General features: G+C 48.6%; 1 protein-coding gene across 1 annotated transcript in view; it reads left to right on the forward strand.

The window, feature by feature from the left end:
• Positions 1–13,480: 13,480 nt before the first annotated feature.
• The window catches only part of LOC132473619 (ocellar opsin-like), a 4,372-nt gene continuing 799 nt past the window's right edge, over positions 13,481–17,053 (forward strand). Inside the window, 2 exon segments of the mRNA XM_060073826.1 lie at positions 13,481–14,179; positions 14,739–14,970. Of these exon segments, the coding sequence (XP_059929809.1) occupies positions 14,050–14,179; positions 14,739–14,970 (362 nt within the window). The 5' untranslated portion in view covers positions 13,481–14,049.

The raw sequence follows: 17,053 nt of genomic DNA on the forward strand, positions 1-17,053 counted from the left end.
GCCTTTAAACGTGTTCAACCACAGACAGCGGGTCAACCTGTCTTCCTTGCCCCTTGACGATAGTATCTCTCCTCGTACTAGACACCTAGAGTGATGTCACGCTGGGAGCACCGTGAAGATGCCTCCTTTAGCTTTGTCGTGATGTCAAGCAGCAGCAGCATTGTGCTTCAGTTCGACGGCTTCTGTTTCACACAAAGATACACAATGGACAGTTCAGCCCTCCTAGCTGTCTTTGTTGTATACGGGGAATAGGTCGACCTAGCGATTGTAAGTGCTTGGCACTTGGTTCTATGAACTTCCTTACTGAACCGACAGAGATATATTGTTCTTTCTCTTTCTTCTGACAAATGTACTTATTGTAAGTCGCTCTGGATAAAAGCGTCGGCTAAATGCCCTTAATGTAAAGGTAAATGTCACCCTACCCAGGGTACTGCACCAACTGGTTAGCTGATCTATTTCAGCCTTCTGGGTGGACAACCCATGTGTGATGTCACTATGGGGTTGATTTTAAATTGACCTAGGGGCCTTTAAATCTCGAATGGCTCCTCCAATGGGGAGCAGACAATGCTTTTTCTCCACTAAATAAGAAACAAATGAGAATGCCACACCCACCCAGGGGAGGAGGGCCTTGAAGTGAATTGAAAGTGATAATTGGACAGGTCCCGTGAAGGCGCCCACCCTGTTGTGAGAAGAATAACAGTCAACCCGCCAACTGAGCAAACACACAGAGTGTTTCTTCAAGTGGTCCACTATCAAAACTGTGTGTGTGGACTCGTTGAGGGCCTGTTTGTTGTGTTTGGTTCTGGGCCCATCGTGTGTGTGGCTACATGACTACCTCGCTTCTTGTGAGGTTTTGTTACTGAAAGTGTACTTTGTACTTGTTTTGTTTCGTTTGTCAATCAACAGCTTGCCCCCTAGAGTACTAGATGGGAGAGTGTCGCACACACGCACACACACACATATTTCCGTTTACCTTCATTTTAAAAGGTGTGTTTCGGGTTGTCACAACGGTCCTCTTTCAGCTCCCAGAGTGTCCATTCTTCATAACTGGTTGCTTCTGTTGCGCGTTCCCTACAGAGTCAAAACAGAATCTCCTTTACCCTGCACGTGTTATCCTACTCTCTCCGAGGAGGCCTGCTGCCAAATCTGATCTTACTTTCAACGGCCGCATCTGTCTTTTATGAGCAAATTTATTTTTCTAACTCACTATTTATGTATGGATTGCGTGTGCGCGCGCGCGTGTGTGTGTGTGTTTGTGTGTAGATCATTGTGTAAACCTAGGGAGGTCTGAGTACATATGTAGGAATCTCACATTGCTTACGCTGGTATTTTTTTATCGCTTTGCCAATTTCTCGCTTCAGGGGCCAAAATATAATCAGGCGCCGGTTATGCTATAAATTTTCCAATTCCTCGATTTCATTGTAAAAAACAACCCCAGCACCAGCTACAAAGTGATCCAAGACAGATGTGTGTGATACATTAAGGGACGAGACAGCAGTGTGAACACAGAGGCTTAAAAGGCTTTTCTTCCAGTGTTGTTTCTAGTTTGGTAGCCTCTCCATTTCCCACCTTTTGAAGGATGCCAGGGAAACGCTTCTCTATGCTGTCAGTGGACGGCCCTTGAGAGACTAGTATAATGTAACTCAAGTAAGTGGCATTTCCATCTTTAATCCCCCCGGGAGTAATGTGCTCGTGGCAAGCTTTCAACCTCAGTACCTGCCTGGGGACACCACGGTCTTATAAAATAAGGTGGACATGTACGGCATGGGTAATTGCAAACAGTTAAGAGACAGGGGGCTTTTAAGGAGAGATTAGGGTTTGTGGCAAATGATTTTAACGATATGGGGTTTACGGGACACCAACACGTTTCAGAGTGAGCACGTTCATGTCTGCATGCCGCAGAGTTCGCCGAGATACCAGCATGTGTTTTCCTTTTAACTGTCGCCTGCAGCCACGAAGCTATAAAGAATGACAGTGGGCTAGACCTGGGGAGCGAGCTCTCTGGAGTCAGAGGGGAGGTGCCACGGAAACATGGAGCCTGCAGTCGCATTCGAAGGCACAGAAACTGCGTCAACGTGAATAAGAGTTGCAGTCTGTCGGAGCGGAACTTCTCAGCCATGTTTTGCTTTGAGTCAGACCTTCAAACATCAAAGTAACTAATGTTGAGCATATGGGTATCCCTGTTTAGGGGGTGCTTGTCACGGGACATAACTGTTAAGGACAAGCTGGGCATTTCTTAGTGACTCATCCCAATTAAATGTTTTACTCGTGTTAATATCCGGCTGAAAGAATACAGTCCGTCGTACAGCTCCCTTGTTGTTGTCAAAAGTACATCCAGACTGACATTTCAGACTTGCTTGCATTGGCCTGCCTCATCCATCCACAGTATTTCCCCATCATATTCAGTATTGAATCAGGTTTGAAGGAGGCGGACGGCCTCTGCCTCTCTGACCCCGAGACATATCCATGACGTCTCTTCATTGTGACTTCTGTGCTTTTGGCGGGCTCTCCGAGCCCCCCCTTCACACCGACGCAGTACCTGGCTCCGGGTGGGACACCAGGGGCGTGAGTGGGCGGGCGAGGGGGCGGGGTGGGGCGGTTATAGGGGGAGGGGGCGCTGGTTGATCATCGGGTGAGCTGCGGGTCACCCGGCGGCGCATTCCTTTCGGCTGCGCGCAGCCAAGGCACTTTGACGAAAAGTGAAAGTGAGGCGTGCCGAGCATCCACGAGAGCGATGGTTCTGTCCGTCGGCGATCACCGCTCCCGCACACCTCTCCCCACCTCGGCTTGTCCTCGGCTCCCTCTTGTTTTTCTTTGCACCCTCTCCGTCGCTCATTATCTTTGTTGCTCTCTCCGCTGCCCACGGCTCTACATGCAGGGACAGGGGGGCTTCACCTCCACCTTTGGCCCCCCGTCAGGTTCGACTCCCAGCGATGGCCGCCTGTTAAACTCCTACTTCACACTTGCCGGTCAACGAGAGCCGTGACCCCCCCCCCCCCCCCGCCAGATCGGAGCCGTGACCTCCTGGGCTGAACTGCGGCCAATTAACACCTCTTACCCTTTTATCCCTTCTCTTTCATACTTTCTCCCTTTCCCAAGACAAGGCCCGTGATGTGGAACGCAACTGTTTCCCCCCCTGCTGTTTTATAACTCGCCGCTAATCTGAGCCGGAAGCTACAGCGTGTTTACCCCTGTTGCTGTCAGCGGACGAATGGCAGTGATGACAGATGTGTGCGCATCCTTTACGGTCAGACCAAGACACTTATCTTGGCTCAAGTGACACCTCTCCGCAAGCAGCTGTGTCCTGTTCTTCGACTGCTATTCATCAAAAGAGAACCAAACTAAAAGGCGTTTTTCGCCTGCCCCTCTTGTCAGTTACGTTGAATTTCAATCTTCTTTGACTTGATTTATTTGTTAGGCCAATGTTTGTTCAGGAAATCTCCCTGAAGACAAATCGGGGGGCCACAAGGTCATTGTTTACCTGTGGAAAAAACTATCTACTCATGATTATTGATTATGCTTCCAACCCCTGACAACAACTATGTTTCTCTCTCTAACCCCAGGCTTTCCTCATGCAGACAGACATAAGTCCAGGGCCACTGACAGCTTCCCCCATCCCTTTGAGCTGATAAAGAACAACTGAGTCTTTAGAGAATAGCAGAATGCTTTCATCTTGTTGGTCTTCCAGAAGCAGTGCTTCACTTATTGGTTTTTCAAAGATATGGTTGAAATGATAAGGATATATCAAGGATAAATAAGGATAAAGTTGACCTTTAATTAAGAGGTTATTGAGGGCATATTTAACAACATATATTATGCATATCATATTAACATATAACGTAAAGGGGGCTCCCCGGTGGTCCTTACCACAGCGACCGGGGTTTGATTCCTGCCTGTGGTCCTTTGCTGTATGTCTTCCCCTCTATCTCCCATACCTTCCTGTCTTACTTACCCTGCCATTCAAATAATAAAACCTTCAAAAGTAAATCTTAAACAAATAAAAACATAAATCTACATTTTCTGAGGCAGTCTGCCACTCCCAGTCCTCATTGAAGAAAAACAACAGCCGGACTGAAGGAACACTTCCGGCGTTCACCTCAACACTTGACATGACCAATTAACCGCTAATGGGACACAGAGCAACCACACCAAGAGTAACCCCGCGGACCCTCGGAGCTGGAAGACAAACAGAGGGTTCATCAGGGCTGACCTTCAGCCACTATAACCGGTGGGCTTAACTTGGATCACTGGGCGGCTGAGGCGCCTCCCTTCACCCACCCACCCAGACAATGCAGACTGACCTTTGGGACGAGGTATGTGGACGATGCCGCGGAGAGGATCAAAGCAGCGCTGGTTGTGGATGAGGCGTCATACACGCGCGCACGCACACATGAACACAATTAGTGGATATTATTCTTTACTATTAATATTAGGGCTGCTTTGGGTGTCTTGAAATGGGCCATATAAATGCAATGAAATATTGAGCATAGCCCAACGTTAAGTTTACTATAATCGCGAAATATAAACCATAAATGTATAATGTATGATGAAAAAAGGAATAAACATCGGCAGCAGTAGAGCCGGTTGTCTGAAGACCTGGGATGTGGATTCGATTCTCTGATAAATCTGGCTGCTAGCTATGGAGTTATTCCTGAGCAAGGCGTTCGACCCTAACCGGCTGGATATTGCACCGCAAGTTTGGGTTTCCATTGGTGTGTGAATGTGGGTACGGATGGGTTAACGTGAAGCGCTAATTGTAAAGTGCTTCAGGTGTCCACAGGGCAGGCTACACAACTGTAATCCATTTAACACAAAGCTGATGCAACACTCCGGACAATCCTTTGTCCGGGGTCTACCAGGCCGGACATCTAAAACAGACTATACAAAGACAGATGGGAGAATAAGGCCTTTAATATCTGACACCCAAAAGCTCCATCCAAGTACTCACCTGTACAACCAATAAATTGCACAATGAACCAGGTGTGTTTGTGTATTTTGCACAAGATATGAACACATACAGTCAGCAGAGATTAACAAAATACTCTCATGAAACAAACTCGCTCAAAATAAAAATCGCATACTCAACCTACGGCAGGGAGGAGAACCATCCCATCGGATCGGACAAGAATACCCACCTGTCAGAGAACAACATAGCAGCCACTCTTACGTAGGTTTGCTGACATGCAGAAACAAGACCAGATGCCATCCTACGTATTCAAATATCTCAAATCATAAATACCAGCCTTAAAAGACTGCCGGCCAACAGCAGGTGCCCCAGTCTTGCCATTTGTGAGCAGACCGAGCAGCAGATTACATCAGCTGGCAGCACTCGTCGTTTTGTCACTTGACACTTTTGTCACTTTGACATGTGTGTGCGCTCTGCCGTTGAAAAGATAAGGAGCTCTGGGCTGAAGCCGTCACTTCCACGGATTCCACCCTAAACTTTCCGTACGGACCTCGTCTCACCAGGTATTTCAGCCTGGTCCTTCCATACGGATCAGACATATATCTGACAACATACTACTGACGTGTTGAGACACAGTTTTTCTCACAGCCAAGTTTTTTGTGGCATGTTTAAAAGTGGGTATAGAAAAGTTAGCGTAGTAGATATAATTGAAAGTAATTACCCCACCTTGGCATTTCCTATAGACCGCAACACACATCAGGTGCAGACTTAATGAGCAGCGGAGAGATCGGAACGGATCGGAACATGCTGATGTGCAGCTGCCTGTCTTTACAATGTCATTATCGTTTCAGGGCCAAACATTACATCGAATAGACAACCCATTTTATAATGATATGTTTTCCTCACGTGGTTAGGCTAAGAGCTTCTACTTTAGATTTATGTCAAAGAAGCCCTCTTTTTTTTTTTAACTCTTTGCATTAGAGCCTTTGATGTTTATTTTGGAGTTTACTTTACAGCCAGGAATATCATGTCGTGTGTCCATTTTATTACGACGATGTTTCCAAACAAACGAATATATGAGTTTCCTGTTTCCGGACAACCTCAACTGCAACATTAGTGGTCTTAAATCTCATTCCTAATCAGTTCAACCGCTTGTGTTCCTACTCCTCCTCCTCATCATCATCATCGTCATCATCCACATCCCACAGGAAGAGGGAGTCACCTCAGTGTGTGAGATCATACACGAGGGCCTAGCGTTGTTTTTATATCGTTCCCCGGTGCCTTCTTTTATCTCACCCAAAAAGACATAAACGACTTTAATTGTGGGAGACATGTCCCATGGTACACATGTCTTCTGGAGGAGCCCGGCGGATGGCGAACACATGTGTTCTAGGGGGACATCAAAGCGGGCTGACGCCATGCCACAGACACACACTGCAGAGTGCTCGTATCAGGATGTCTCAGAGCTGGGCCGTGCTGGCCAGGTGCCCAGACCCTGTCCCCAGCGCCCCCTTCATCTCTGGAGCATCTCACACACACACACACGTCTCCACGCATGCACAAGTGCACACACACACGCACACACACGCACGTACGTACACATGTACCTACACACACACACACACACACACGTACGTACACATGTACCTACACACACACACACACACACACACACACACACACACACACACACACACTAACACGTACGCACACACAAGCGAACAAAGACTTTTGGTGTACAAATGAATTGTCACCCAGACCTTAGAAAGAACACTGTATATGCAAACAAACAATAACAACCAAATGCACACGCAGTGGCTGAGCAGAAAACTGAGTAAAAGGTGTGCCTACTCCCCCTTTACTCAACATTATTACTGCAAGGCCATGGCCAGTGGGAAGCAGTGGGACTATAAAGTCAGCAACGTTGTTTATGCTCCCAGATGGAATACTGAGCAAACTAATTCAATCACACATCAGTGGAAAAACGTTCCCAATAGAAAACATATGATGTAATGTCAAAGGTTGACACTTTGTTTGATGATACTTTGTTTTGTTGAGCCGGAAGCTCAGCTTTGTATTGTATGTATTGTTTGAATGATCTTCATTCTTTTTTATACATGTATTATTTTTCATTTGTCTATTTCAAGATTACAATCTCACATACCGCCCAATCTTACCACGGGTTAAAAAACACTTAGCGAGTAGGGGTCTGGATCGGAGCAAAACGCCTCGGAAAAAGGTATGATTTATTTCCTTCTATTTTCTCTCTTCCCCTCTGTTGCCAGTGGAAGTAGGTGTCGTAAGATGGCCGTGCATCACAAGACGTCCCCTCGCCCCCACACTCCTCTCGTCAGACAGAGGACTCCTTATACAGAGGACTCCTCCTTATCCCCATCGTTCCACCCAGCGCTTCACCTTACTGGGGGAGGTTACGGGTGAGGCTGGCTGACACTGATTTCCTGAAGGTGTTCGAATACGTCTTCGGCTAATTCGCCCAGCACCTTTTTAACGTGTGGTGCAAAGGTCATGGAACACCATGAACACAATTACAATGTCATGGTAAAGAACCCAATTACAATGTCATGGTAAAGAACCAACGCATGTCAGAAGGCTGAGAGTAGATGCTCAGTGCTGATTCACCCCAGTAACAGCTAGTCGGTTAAAGGAGAAAAAGAGATCATCCGAGATAATGCTGAATAAGGGAAGTATCATGGCTACTATTTATAACGCCACGCCCTTGGAGAATCCTTTTCTGAGCGCCTCTGTAATTACTGATAAGCATTCGTTCGCTCTGCAGGGTAATTGGTGTGGCGTCCGTGCCCGTAGGTCATTGGATCTGTGGCCCTAGACAACCCTGTTTTTAGAAGCCTCGATTAAAAAGGGAATCTGTGAATCGGCCTTCCAGACATTTTCTTTTTTTCACCATGAAGAAAAATCGAGTAAATATAACTTCTGTTGATTCTGGAAAGGTGTTTCAACCAAAGCCGCAGGGATTGGACTCAAATGGCTCAGTACCCTGTCTGCAATCAATTTGGCTTGGCTAGCCCCAAAAAAAAATGAGATGATGGTGTGTTGGGTCTGATTCAGTCTGCTTCCCAGGGAATTGTTAAATAATAAGTCAAAATTCTTCACCCCCTGTCTTAGTCCCAGTCCTGCCGTGCTTGCATTGTAGATTTGTGTCTGCTATTGTTTGTACTATGTTTCCTTTACGATAAACAGTGCAGCCCCAAATAGGTTCTTTGGTTAACAGCTTTGTATTTCATTGGCGATAAATACTTTTTTTAATCTTTAGCACCCACCTGTTCTGTAGAGAACCACTCGAAACGCACACGTCAGTAAACACAGAATACAGTGTGGCAGGTATTTTAAGTGTGACTCTGGTCCATGCCAGGTGTGCTACAGCTGGGTGGTAAACAGAGATGTGACCTTTTCCCTCTCTGAGTTACCTCGCAGGAAAGACGGTGCTCTCTTAAGTCTGACCTGAACATCCTCAACTTATATCATCTTAGGGTCGGGAAAACAACTGTAATGAAAACAATAGAAACAGACTTGATCAGACAATCATCGTTTTAAAGCATGAAAGAAATGTGTCGTCATGCATCTATTCGTCGGACGACCAATAGGGTTTATCTCAGGGCCCGGTCAGGAGTGTTCCTGTGGCAGATGAACTGACCAGAGATATGTCTCCCTCATCCCCTCTGACAGATCCACGTTCAGCCAGTGGTCAGTAGCTGTGGCCATCTCCCAGTTCCTCCTTAATGAGCCCAAACAGGCCATCAGATGGACTGGAGGTGTCGTCTTTAGGCCCAGCTGCCCTTCATGTCGTTGGAGGAGGGGTGGGTGTCTGCACTGCTAAGCCTTCCTAAAACCCCCCAGCCCCCCTAACCTCCCTACCGCCAGCCCTTGGTCACACCCAGGCCAAGGTGGTGACCTGGGAGGGTGTCAGGACAGCTGAGAAACGTCAACGTCTTCACCAGGGTCACGGTCCTTAAAGGGATTAGAAAAGCTGGTTTGATCCTTTGTGACAGTTTCTAACTTGTTGACTGCCTTCCACCGTGGGCTTAGTGTCACCGCTGGCCCGGCCGGAGGGGTAGGTGGGCTCTTCCTTTCAGAGATGAGTGAGTTCTGGGATGGGTTAAGGCAACCTCAGCTCTCGCTTCCCTCCACTCCACTCCTCCTCCAGAAGGCGTAAGGGACAATTTCCTGTGTCCAGTGTAGACACGTAGGCTGTCCCGGCCGTGCCCAGCAGAGCTACAGGCCCGCCAGGGCTTCCTTCCTCTGGGAAGCCTTTGGTCAGAACCACGGTCCGCAGCCGTTCGTCGGCCAAACCAGAGAGCAACCAGAGAGTTCTCTCAGGGGGCAAAGGATCCGAAAGGATGCAAATACTTGAATGGGTTGGTCTTTAGACTGTGAAGCCATGCGTGCTTTAGGATATGTGGTTCAATATGAAGAAGAATAAGAAGAAAGATTAGACTTCTGCGCATCTCTTGGAGTGATTCACCAGAACCGCAAAGAAAAAGGTCAACACGATTTGTTTTTTGGTTTTCTCCATGGGTCAATACTGTGTTTTTGCCATCGCAGGTCAATGTCTCTTTAAACTTTTGCTATTTATTTTGCACGGAAGTTGCTCTGTAATCCGTCCAAGTCTCACTGTGTGGAGAACATGGCACCCCAGCCCCGCTGGGACAGGGTTGTACAGTATTCCGTCCTAAATGTGGCCGTTCTTACATAAGCTACCTGCTAAAACAAACAAGCCCGGTGTGGAAACGGCGACTCAGTCGGCCTGCCTAAATAAATGTTTGCATGTGGTTCTCTGCCAAAGAAATTAAGCTACAAAACCAATCCAGCGTTTCTGCATACAGAGCCTTTGTCCGCTCGCGTTTGAGGGCGCTCGTACCAAACCATATCACCATTATTTCCTCACGGGAGTTTACTTTCGAGCGGTACGACGCCTAAGCTGTTGAACACAATGGGCCAGCTTCACCGAGACAAAAACACATCTGCAAGCCACTCAAGGCGCACAATGAACGCACCAGGTTTATTTGTGCGCGGTTTACTTAATTGTGCATAACTCAATTGCAGTCTCTCGCCTGCAAAGCGCTTGTCACGCATCGGGTATTACGTTTCTGATATTGTTAAACGAAGCTGATTATTCCCCGGGCCGCGGAGGAGTCTACTCTAGCGGGGCTTGGTCTGTCTAGAGTGGGAAGTGCTGTGGTGTTAGCAGAAAAAAGTGCACCACAGACGGGCCTTTGTACCGTCGGTTAAGTACTTGTATGAACTGTGGTCGACACTGATGAGTTTCAGCAGCCCTTTCCTCGCCCCGAGACTTTCCTCCACCTCAGAGCCACATTGTCGGGCCACTGGATCTGCGTTGGCAGACCCGGCCCCTGAGGTAAGACACTTGCTTCTTGTTTCAGAATCTGTCCTTCATCACTGATCCTCACACTGATCCCCAGCCCCGTGGCGTAGAGACAAACTCGAGACGAGCACTCTCCCACACATGACACATGTTGTCATTACCTCAGTCACTCCGCGGCTGGGTCCGGCGGCAGGCTGCCTCTCCGAGCGGAGGTGTGAACACAGTGTCCGCAGGGGGGTGGCGGTTTACTGGCCGGTGTTGCTGGAGCGGTGCCATCCTCAGGTGCGAACCAGCTGCTTGGTTGCTGTTTGTTGAAAGGAAAACATTTCCTCTTTGAGATGCAGTGGATCCAATCGTGTCAGATGTGCGGCAAAAGTTAGCATATTTGACTTGAGATGTGCGTGTGCAGCACTGCTTGCACGCATGCACGCATGCACCACACACACACACACACACACACACACACACACACACACACACACACACACACACACACACACACACACACACACACACACACACACACACACACACACACACACACACACACACACACACAAATTGGGGATGGAAATTTAAAAAGCGCTGTGTAGCGTTCACACAAGCAGCGCCTGTATGCCGACTGCTTCTAAGTGACAGCCAAGAGAGAGGGCTGCTGTGTCGGGCCGCTGGCGAGGCCATGCCATAAGGAGAACCTATGTGGGGACTCCTGACCTGCTGTATCTCCTCCCTGAAGAGGGGCTTTGTCGCCCCACAGACAGCCCCCAGCACACACCTCCATAATGGTATCCGTGTCTGTGGTTTTCCACTGGGAGAACTGTAAGCCTTTAACCCCCTGTCCCCTAGAATGCTGGAGAGAGAGTGAGAGAGAGAGAGAGAGGCTGAGACTGAGAGTGAGAGCGAGAGACAGACAGAGAGAGAGAAAGCGAGTGAGAGGCCGAGAGAGGCTGAGTTAGAGACCGAGAGAGACATAGACAGAGACAGAGATAGAGAGAGAGTGATAGACAAAGACAAGGTGAGACAAAGAGAAGGAGAGAGAGCGACAAAGAAAGACCGAGAAGGAGGAAGAAACAGAAATAGACAGAGAGACAGACAGAGAGAGGGAGAGAAATATACAAAGAGAGACCGAGAGAGAGACAGAGACATGGAGCGAGACTGAGAGAAAGATTGATAGACGGGGGACGAGCAAGGCGAGAGAGAAGGAGAGAGCAAACAAGAGATGTAATCACCATAAGCCTAATGATACAGTGGGCTAGTGTGGCCGTACTGTTATTTCCACGCTTTACGCCCTTGTGCCAAAGCACACAAAGCAGGGGTTTAAGTTAATCAGTGCAACCACTTCCAGAAGCCGCTCACACCTCCCCATTGTGGATTGCACAGAGGGGACTGTATCGGCAGGGTATTTTGCTTGGCCAGCACAAAGCCATAACAAAAAAAAAAAAGCTAATGAAACCGTTGATGAGTCTGAATCAATGGTCATTAAACGGGCTCTACTACTTAGCACCTGCAGAAGGCAGGGTTTCCACCCTCCACCCTCCAGCCTCTCCACTTGGCTACAGTAAAGAGCCAGAGGCAGCTGTCAGACTATATGACATGCCAGGATGCTCGCCACAGCCCTCAAGCGGTCTTCCTGCTTGGTCCTGAGCAGCGGACCTTCCCAACAGCTGCAATCCCATTTCAGGAAAGTGCAGGGATTCCATCCTTCCAGACACTAGATCTATACCCCGTGTTATTTTTCCGATGAACGTTACCGATCAGGGTGCACATCGATGAGTGACATGCGTTATAGTACCTCTGTAGGGTAAAGTCTCAGTAGGAAGTCTGACTGTGTATCACTGCGTCCCGGCTAACCTAAACCACACCAAACCACAGCTGTGCCTGGAACCAGGGGGGGTCAGGGATCTGAAGGCAGGGGAGTCAGGGGGAGTCAGGGGGGGGGGGTCTGAGAGTTGGGTCCTTGAGATGGAGAGAGTCGGGGCCAGGAGCCAGGGGGAGCCGGTGCCTTGTCACGGTGCGGCGTCTGGGGATGACCCATCGCTGGGTGGGGTGGTGTGGGGTGGTGCGGTGCGGGGAGACCCGGGGGGGGGGGGGGGTGTGGGGGTGACCGAGGGAGGCTGACTAGGAGCAGTGTGTTCAGCGCCAGACGAGTGACAGGTGGGGTCAGAGGTTGGATCAGGCAGCCCTCTCCCTCTCTGCCTTTAAGGATCGAATCGTCAGTGCCGGTGTGGGTGGGTGGGGGGGGGGGGGGGGGGGGGGGGGGGGGGGGGGTCGTGATGGCAGCAGCAGTAGCCATGGCCCTGCCCCCTCCACATCCTGAAGGGAGGAGGTGAACAAGGTGGACACTGTGATCTAAACAGACGGGGGAGAGAGAGAGAGAGAGAGAGAGAGAGAGAGAGAGAGAGAGAGAGAGAGAGAGAGAGAGAGAGAGAGAGAGAGAGAGAGAGAGAGAGAGAGAGAGAGAGAGAGAGAGAGAGAGAGAGAGAGAGAGAGAGGGACAGAGGGACAGAGGGACAGAGAGAGAGAGAGAGAGAGAGAGAGAGGAGGGGTTCTGGGAGGGTGGGGTAGTCGGGTTACCCTGCATGCTGCCTCACTGGAGAAAAGCGCACTGTGTGTGTGTGTGTGTGTGTGTGTGTGTGTGTGTGTGTGTGTGTGTGTGTGTGTGTGTGTGTGTGTGTGTGTGTGTGTGTGTGTGTGTGTGTGTGTGTGTGTGTGTGTGTGTGTGTGTGTGCGTGTGCACGACGATTATGTGGTCAGGGGCGGGGTGTGCTTTCAATTCCATCAATTGGAACTCCTCGATTGGAATTTATTTGAACACTGATAACTTGTACCTCACCGCATGTACTTTGAATTCACGCTCTTACAGGAGAAGAACATGCGCTCTCGTTCGTCCCTCCTTGTTCTTCCCTCACTTGAACACGAGTGAGCTTTCCAGATGAGCGCCGACACATTTACAGCCCAGTATACTGAGGCGTTGACCTCCCAGGTCAGCTCTCTGTGGAAGCAATTACCAACGATGAAGAACTGGCAGAGAACCGGAGGAAGATGAAGGCAGAGTAGATAACATCCCTGGGGCGGGAACACAACCTCGGAGGCTCCATTACTCTGTGTTCCTCGGTGAGGTTTAAATGATGTCAATGATTACTGTGACGTTAATTGTTACCAGACCACGATACATGGGGCGGCCGTGGGGGGGGTACGGCAACGTACGGCAACGATGAAACAACAATTCAGCCATTCGCAGATTCACAACATTGCCATCTGATTGAGCTTGTAATCTTATTGTATAGGCCGACATGTCTGCTGGGCAAAATGGTGAAACCCCACCTTTACATGTTCACTCGACAAGATGTTGAACACCCGCCTAAAACTGTTCATTAATGAAATGCAAAGAATGATTTAGGAGAATTATATCTGTTAGATGACTAAATTGTAAACAGTAAACACATCTAAAGGCTTGATTATGAGCTGTGGATAGACTTAGAGGCCACTATGACGAAGAGTTGTGCATCGTGAATGAAGATTTAATTCCAGTCAATCACAATCTATTTCTAATTAGCCGTTGAGAAACGGAGTGGGATTACAGGCACTCATCATTTACAAAGCGAGTAGCGGAGCATTAGCGCATGCTGTGTGTCTAAGCTGGATTTACAGCGGACTGACCACCGCTTGCCCTCTGCCGTCCTCGCATGTGCGCTCGTATCTGTTGAGGTCGGCGCTCAGAGACCCACACACAAGATACGAGCGAGGGGTCCATGCCGCCGCATGCACCGCAGGCCACGCCATGGAGTTAACACTGAGGGTTCCTGTGAAGAACATACCATGGAGGAACAACAACCTGAGCCTGGTGCACACGGACCCCCCGCTGTCAGAGCAAGGAGAGACCGTCATCGGAGTGTATCTCCTGGTGCTTGGTAAGGCTCTCTTTGGTTCTTTGGTTCCCCTGCGAAATGAGCGATGGCCTCATTGCGTTGATATCGTTGAGAGTCGTTAATAAGGAAAAAAGTGCATCCAACAGGCGAGACAATGCTGCAATGAGACCCTAAATGTCACTTTTGATTCTTTTTGGTTTCTAATGTCAGCCAGTGTGAGGGAAACATTGTTGGCACCGAGTTATGAATGCGAACAATTGTTGTCTCCAAAGGTCAACTAAGCAGCTGCGATGTGTTGCTTGTCTGCTTTTGAGGTGGCACACTTGACTCTTACTTCGTATCAACAAGAAAGACTCAATTTAAAGGTTTCTACACACTCATTGTTGTCATATGATAACCCTATCTCCTCATATGATGCCGTTAGAAACCAGTGCAAAATCGTAAAAATATAATACAGTGCATTACACCCACTAGTTGTTTACTTTAATTGTTTGGGAGATAGGAAATGCTGATGGTCAACGAATCTACATACTTGGAAGAACGCTCAACATTTAATTTAAGAAATGTTAGCCTTCATGAGTTCCTATCTGTTCTCTTGTAGGATGGCTCTCCTGGTTCGGCAACAGCTTGGTGATATTTGTCTTATACAGACAGAGGGCATCACTGCAGGCCACAGACTTCCTCACTCTTAACCTCGCCTTCTCCGACGCCAGCATCTCAGTGTTTGGCTACTCCAGAGGAATCCTGGAGATATTCAACCTCTTCAAGGATGACGGATACCTGATCACCTGGATATGGACCTGCCAGGTAAAGGCATCACCCACACCTTTCCTGTAACACTTCTTCCTCCTACTTGGCTTTGGTCCAAGTCTATAAAAGGAATTAGATCCCAAACACCAGCTCATTGGGGATTGAATCCATCCAATCAAGGCTCTCGCCTAGCCATTCAACAGCCATTTCCATTGGATGAATCCACAACCGATCGCAATGTCCGTCCAAATAATGCAGTACAGTGAAATAATCAGAGAAAGAGTGTGTTTGTGTGTGTGCACGTGCGTGTATGTATGTGTGAGGGATTATTCTAGCACGCATGCGGGCAGAAGGTTAATTCTGTAATCAGCTTACCGTTGGAGGTCCTTTTAAATAAGGGCGGAAAACTCATTGGTTCTTGGTTGTGGCCAATAGCCACGTACTCTCTGAATAAGAATGGACGTTTGCAATTGAATTAGTCTATGCCCCTCAAAAATGGTCCCCAATCCAAATGACGTCCTCCATCAAAACGTCCAATTCATCTTTTGGGATACCTGACAATAGGAAAGCCTTTTTTCCGGAATGTGTTTTCTGTGGCAAGTCGCGGCTCATGTTAGCCGTGTTTCACGTCAATCAGGTGTCCAATGACCGGCCTCTCTGGAGGGAATCAGAGTGTGAACAGAGCTCTTCCCCATTCACTCCCAGTAGAGGTTAACCCCAGGGGCCTCCGCTAATCAACGACACCATCAGATAAGATCCCCGGCCGCGCGGCGGAAGACGAGGCTCACACGCCCCGGAGAAACCACACAGTCCGCCTTTCATGAGCCCCGGAAACAAAGAGTTTAAGAAGCCTGACGAATACCTGAAGCTAGGCTAACGTGGCAAACTTGATAGAGGATGATGCACAGATGGAGTATTAAGATCTGTACATCAACACTTTACTCAACACTGGATAGCCACGGCTTTTGGCAACATGTCACACACTTCAACGAGCTCGCCTTCCTATCGCCCGCGATAAGATCTCTCTCGTGTCATATGGACAGCATTTACGGCCTACCTCTCTGTGTACTTGTGCCTTTATGTTCGGGCTTATTTACCTTGGCCTTTAGGTTCGCAATGAAATAGTTCTCATACCTTCGCCTGGAATTTCTCCAGCTTATTTTTCTAGCTCAAGGCAAACCCATGGCGGAAAAGCATGATATCCCTGCTCCAATGAGAGGGGTCTCTGTGGAGTCAGGGAAAAACACATTGGCTTAACAATAACAGCCTTGCTCTCGGACCCATAGATCCTATAATCTCTGCCAAGAGATAGAGAGCACCAGAAGCAGGGCAGCGATATAGCAACTACTCCCGAAACATCTACCTGGGTGACCGGGGAGCCACATGCAACTTTCAGACGTGTTTTGGAGAGGTGAAGGGATTTTGAGAGGTAAAGGGAATAGTGTGCATACATGGTCCCCCGGGAGAGAGAGAGTGGGGTAGAGCATTGATAGGTGTGAAAAGAGGAAGCAGAAGAAGTGAGATTGGCTTGGCTTCAGGGGAGGGAGAGAGACATAGACAGACAGACAGACACAGAGCGAGCGAGTGAGAGCAAGAGAGTGGGAGAGAGAGAAAGACAGGCATGTGAGAAGTATTACCAGATTACGGCATCAGCGTGATGGGACATGAACAGCTCCACAGAGCATGGGCTGAACCAGACTTGGACCCAGTTCCAGTCTAGCTAAGCACCCCTGTTCTCCTTTTATTGGCTCATATGGAGAACCGGTGTTGTAGTTCTATAGTGTAATGTGGGATAGACTGGGATCAACTCAGCCCATCAAATCCCAAGGGCATAATGGGCTATACATTTCAATGTGTTGAGGAAAATAGGTTTTTTTATTTGTCCAACTGGAAAGAGTTTCTGCAAAACCATGCCATAAACGTGAAAGGATACGGCTAGCAGAACGTGCTGGTAATAGGATTATGTCTCATGGTTGTCGAGCAGTAGTACTCAGACCAGCAGTGTCTGCCGAGTGTCCCCGGATCCCTTAGTCCCTGGCTAATCTCATGAGGCCAGAGCACCACTTCAGAGATTATAGTCTGCGGAGTCCAAGGAGAAGTCAAATCAGGAAAGGAGTTAATAGTAGACTCTCCGCGTTACAGATTCAGTCTCCAGGGTTGGATGAG

The sequence above is a fragment of the Gadus macrocephalus genome, chromosome 15 (assembly GCF_031168955.1).
Source record: "Gadus macrocephalus chromosome 15, ASM3116895v1".
In the NCBI taxonomy this organism is placed as follows: Eukaryota; Metazoa; Chordata; class Actinopteri; order Gadiformes; family Gadidae; genus Gadus; species Gadus macrocephalus.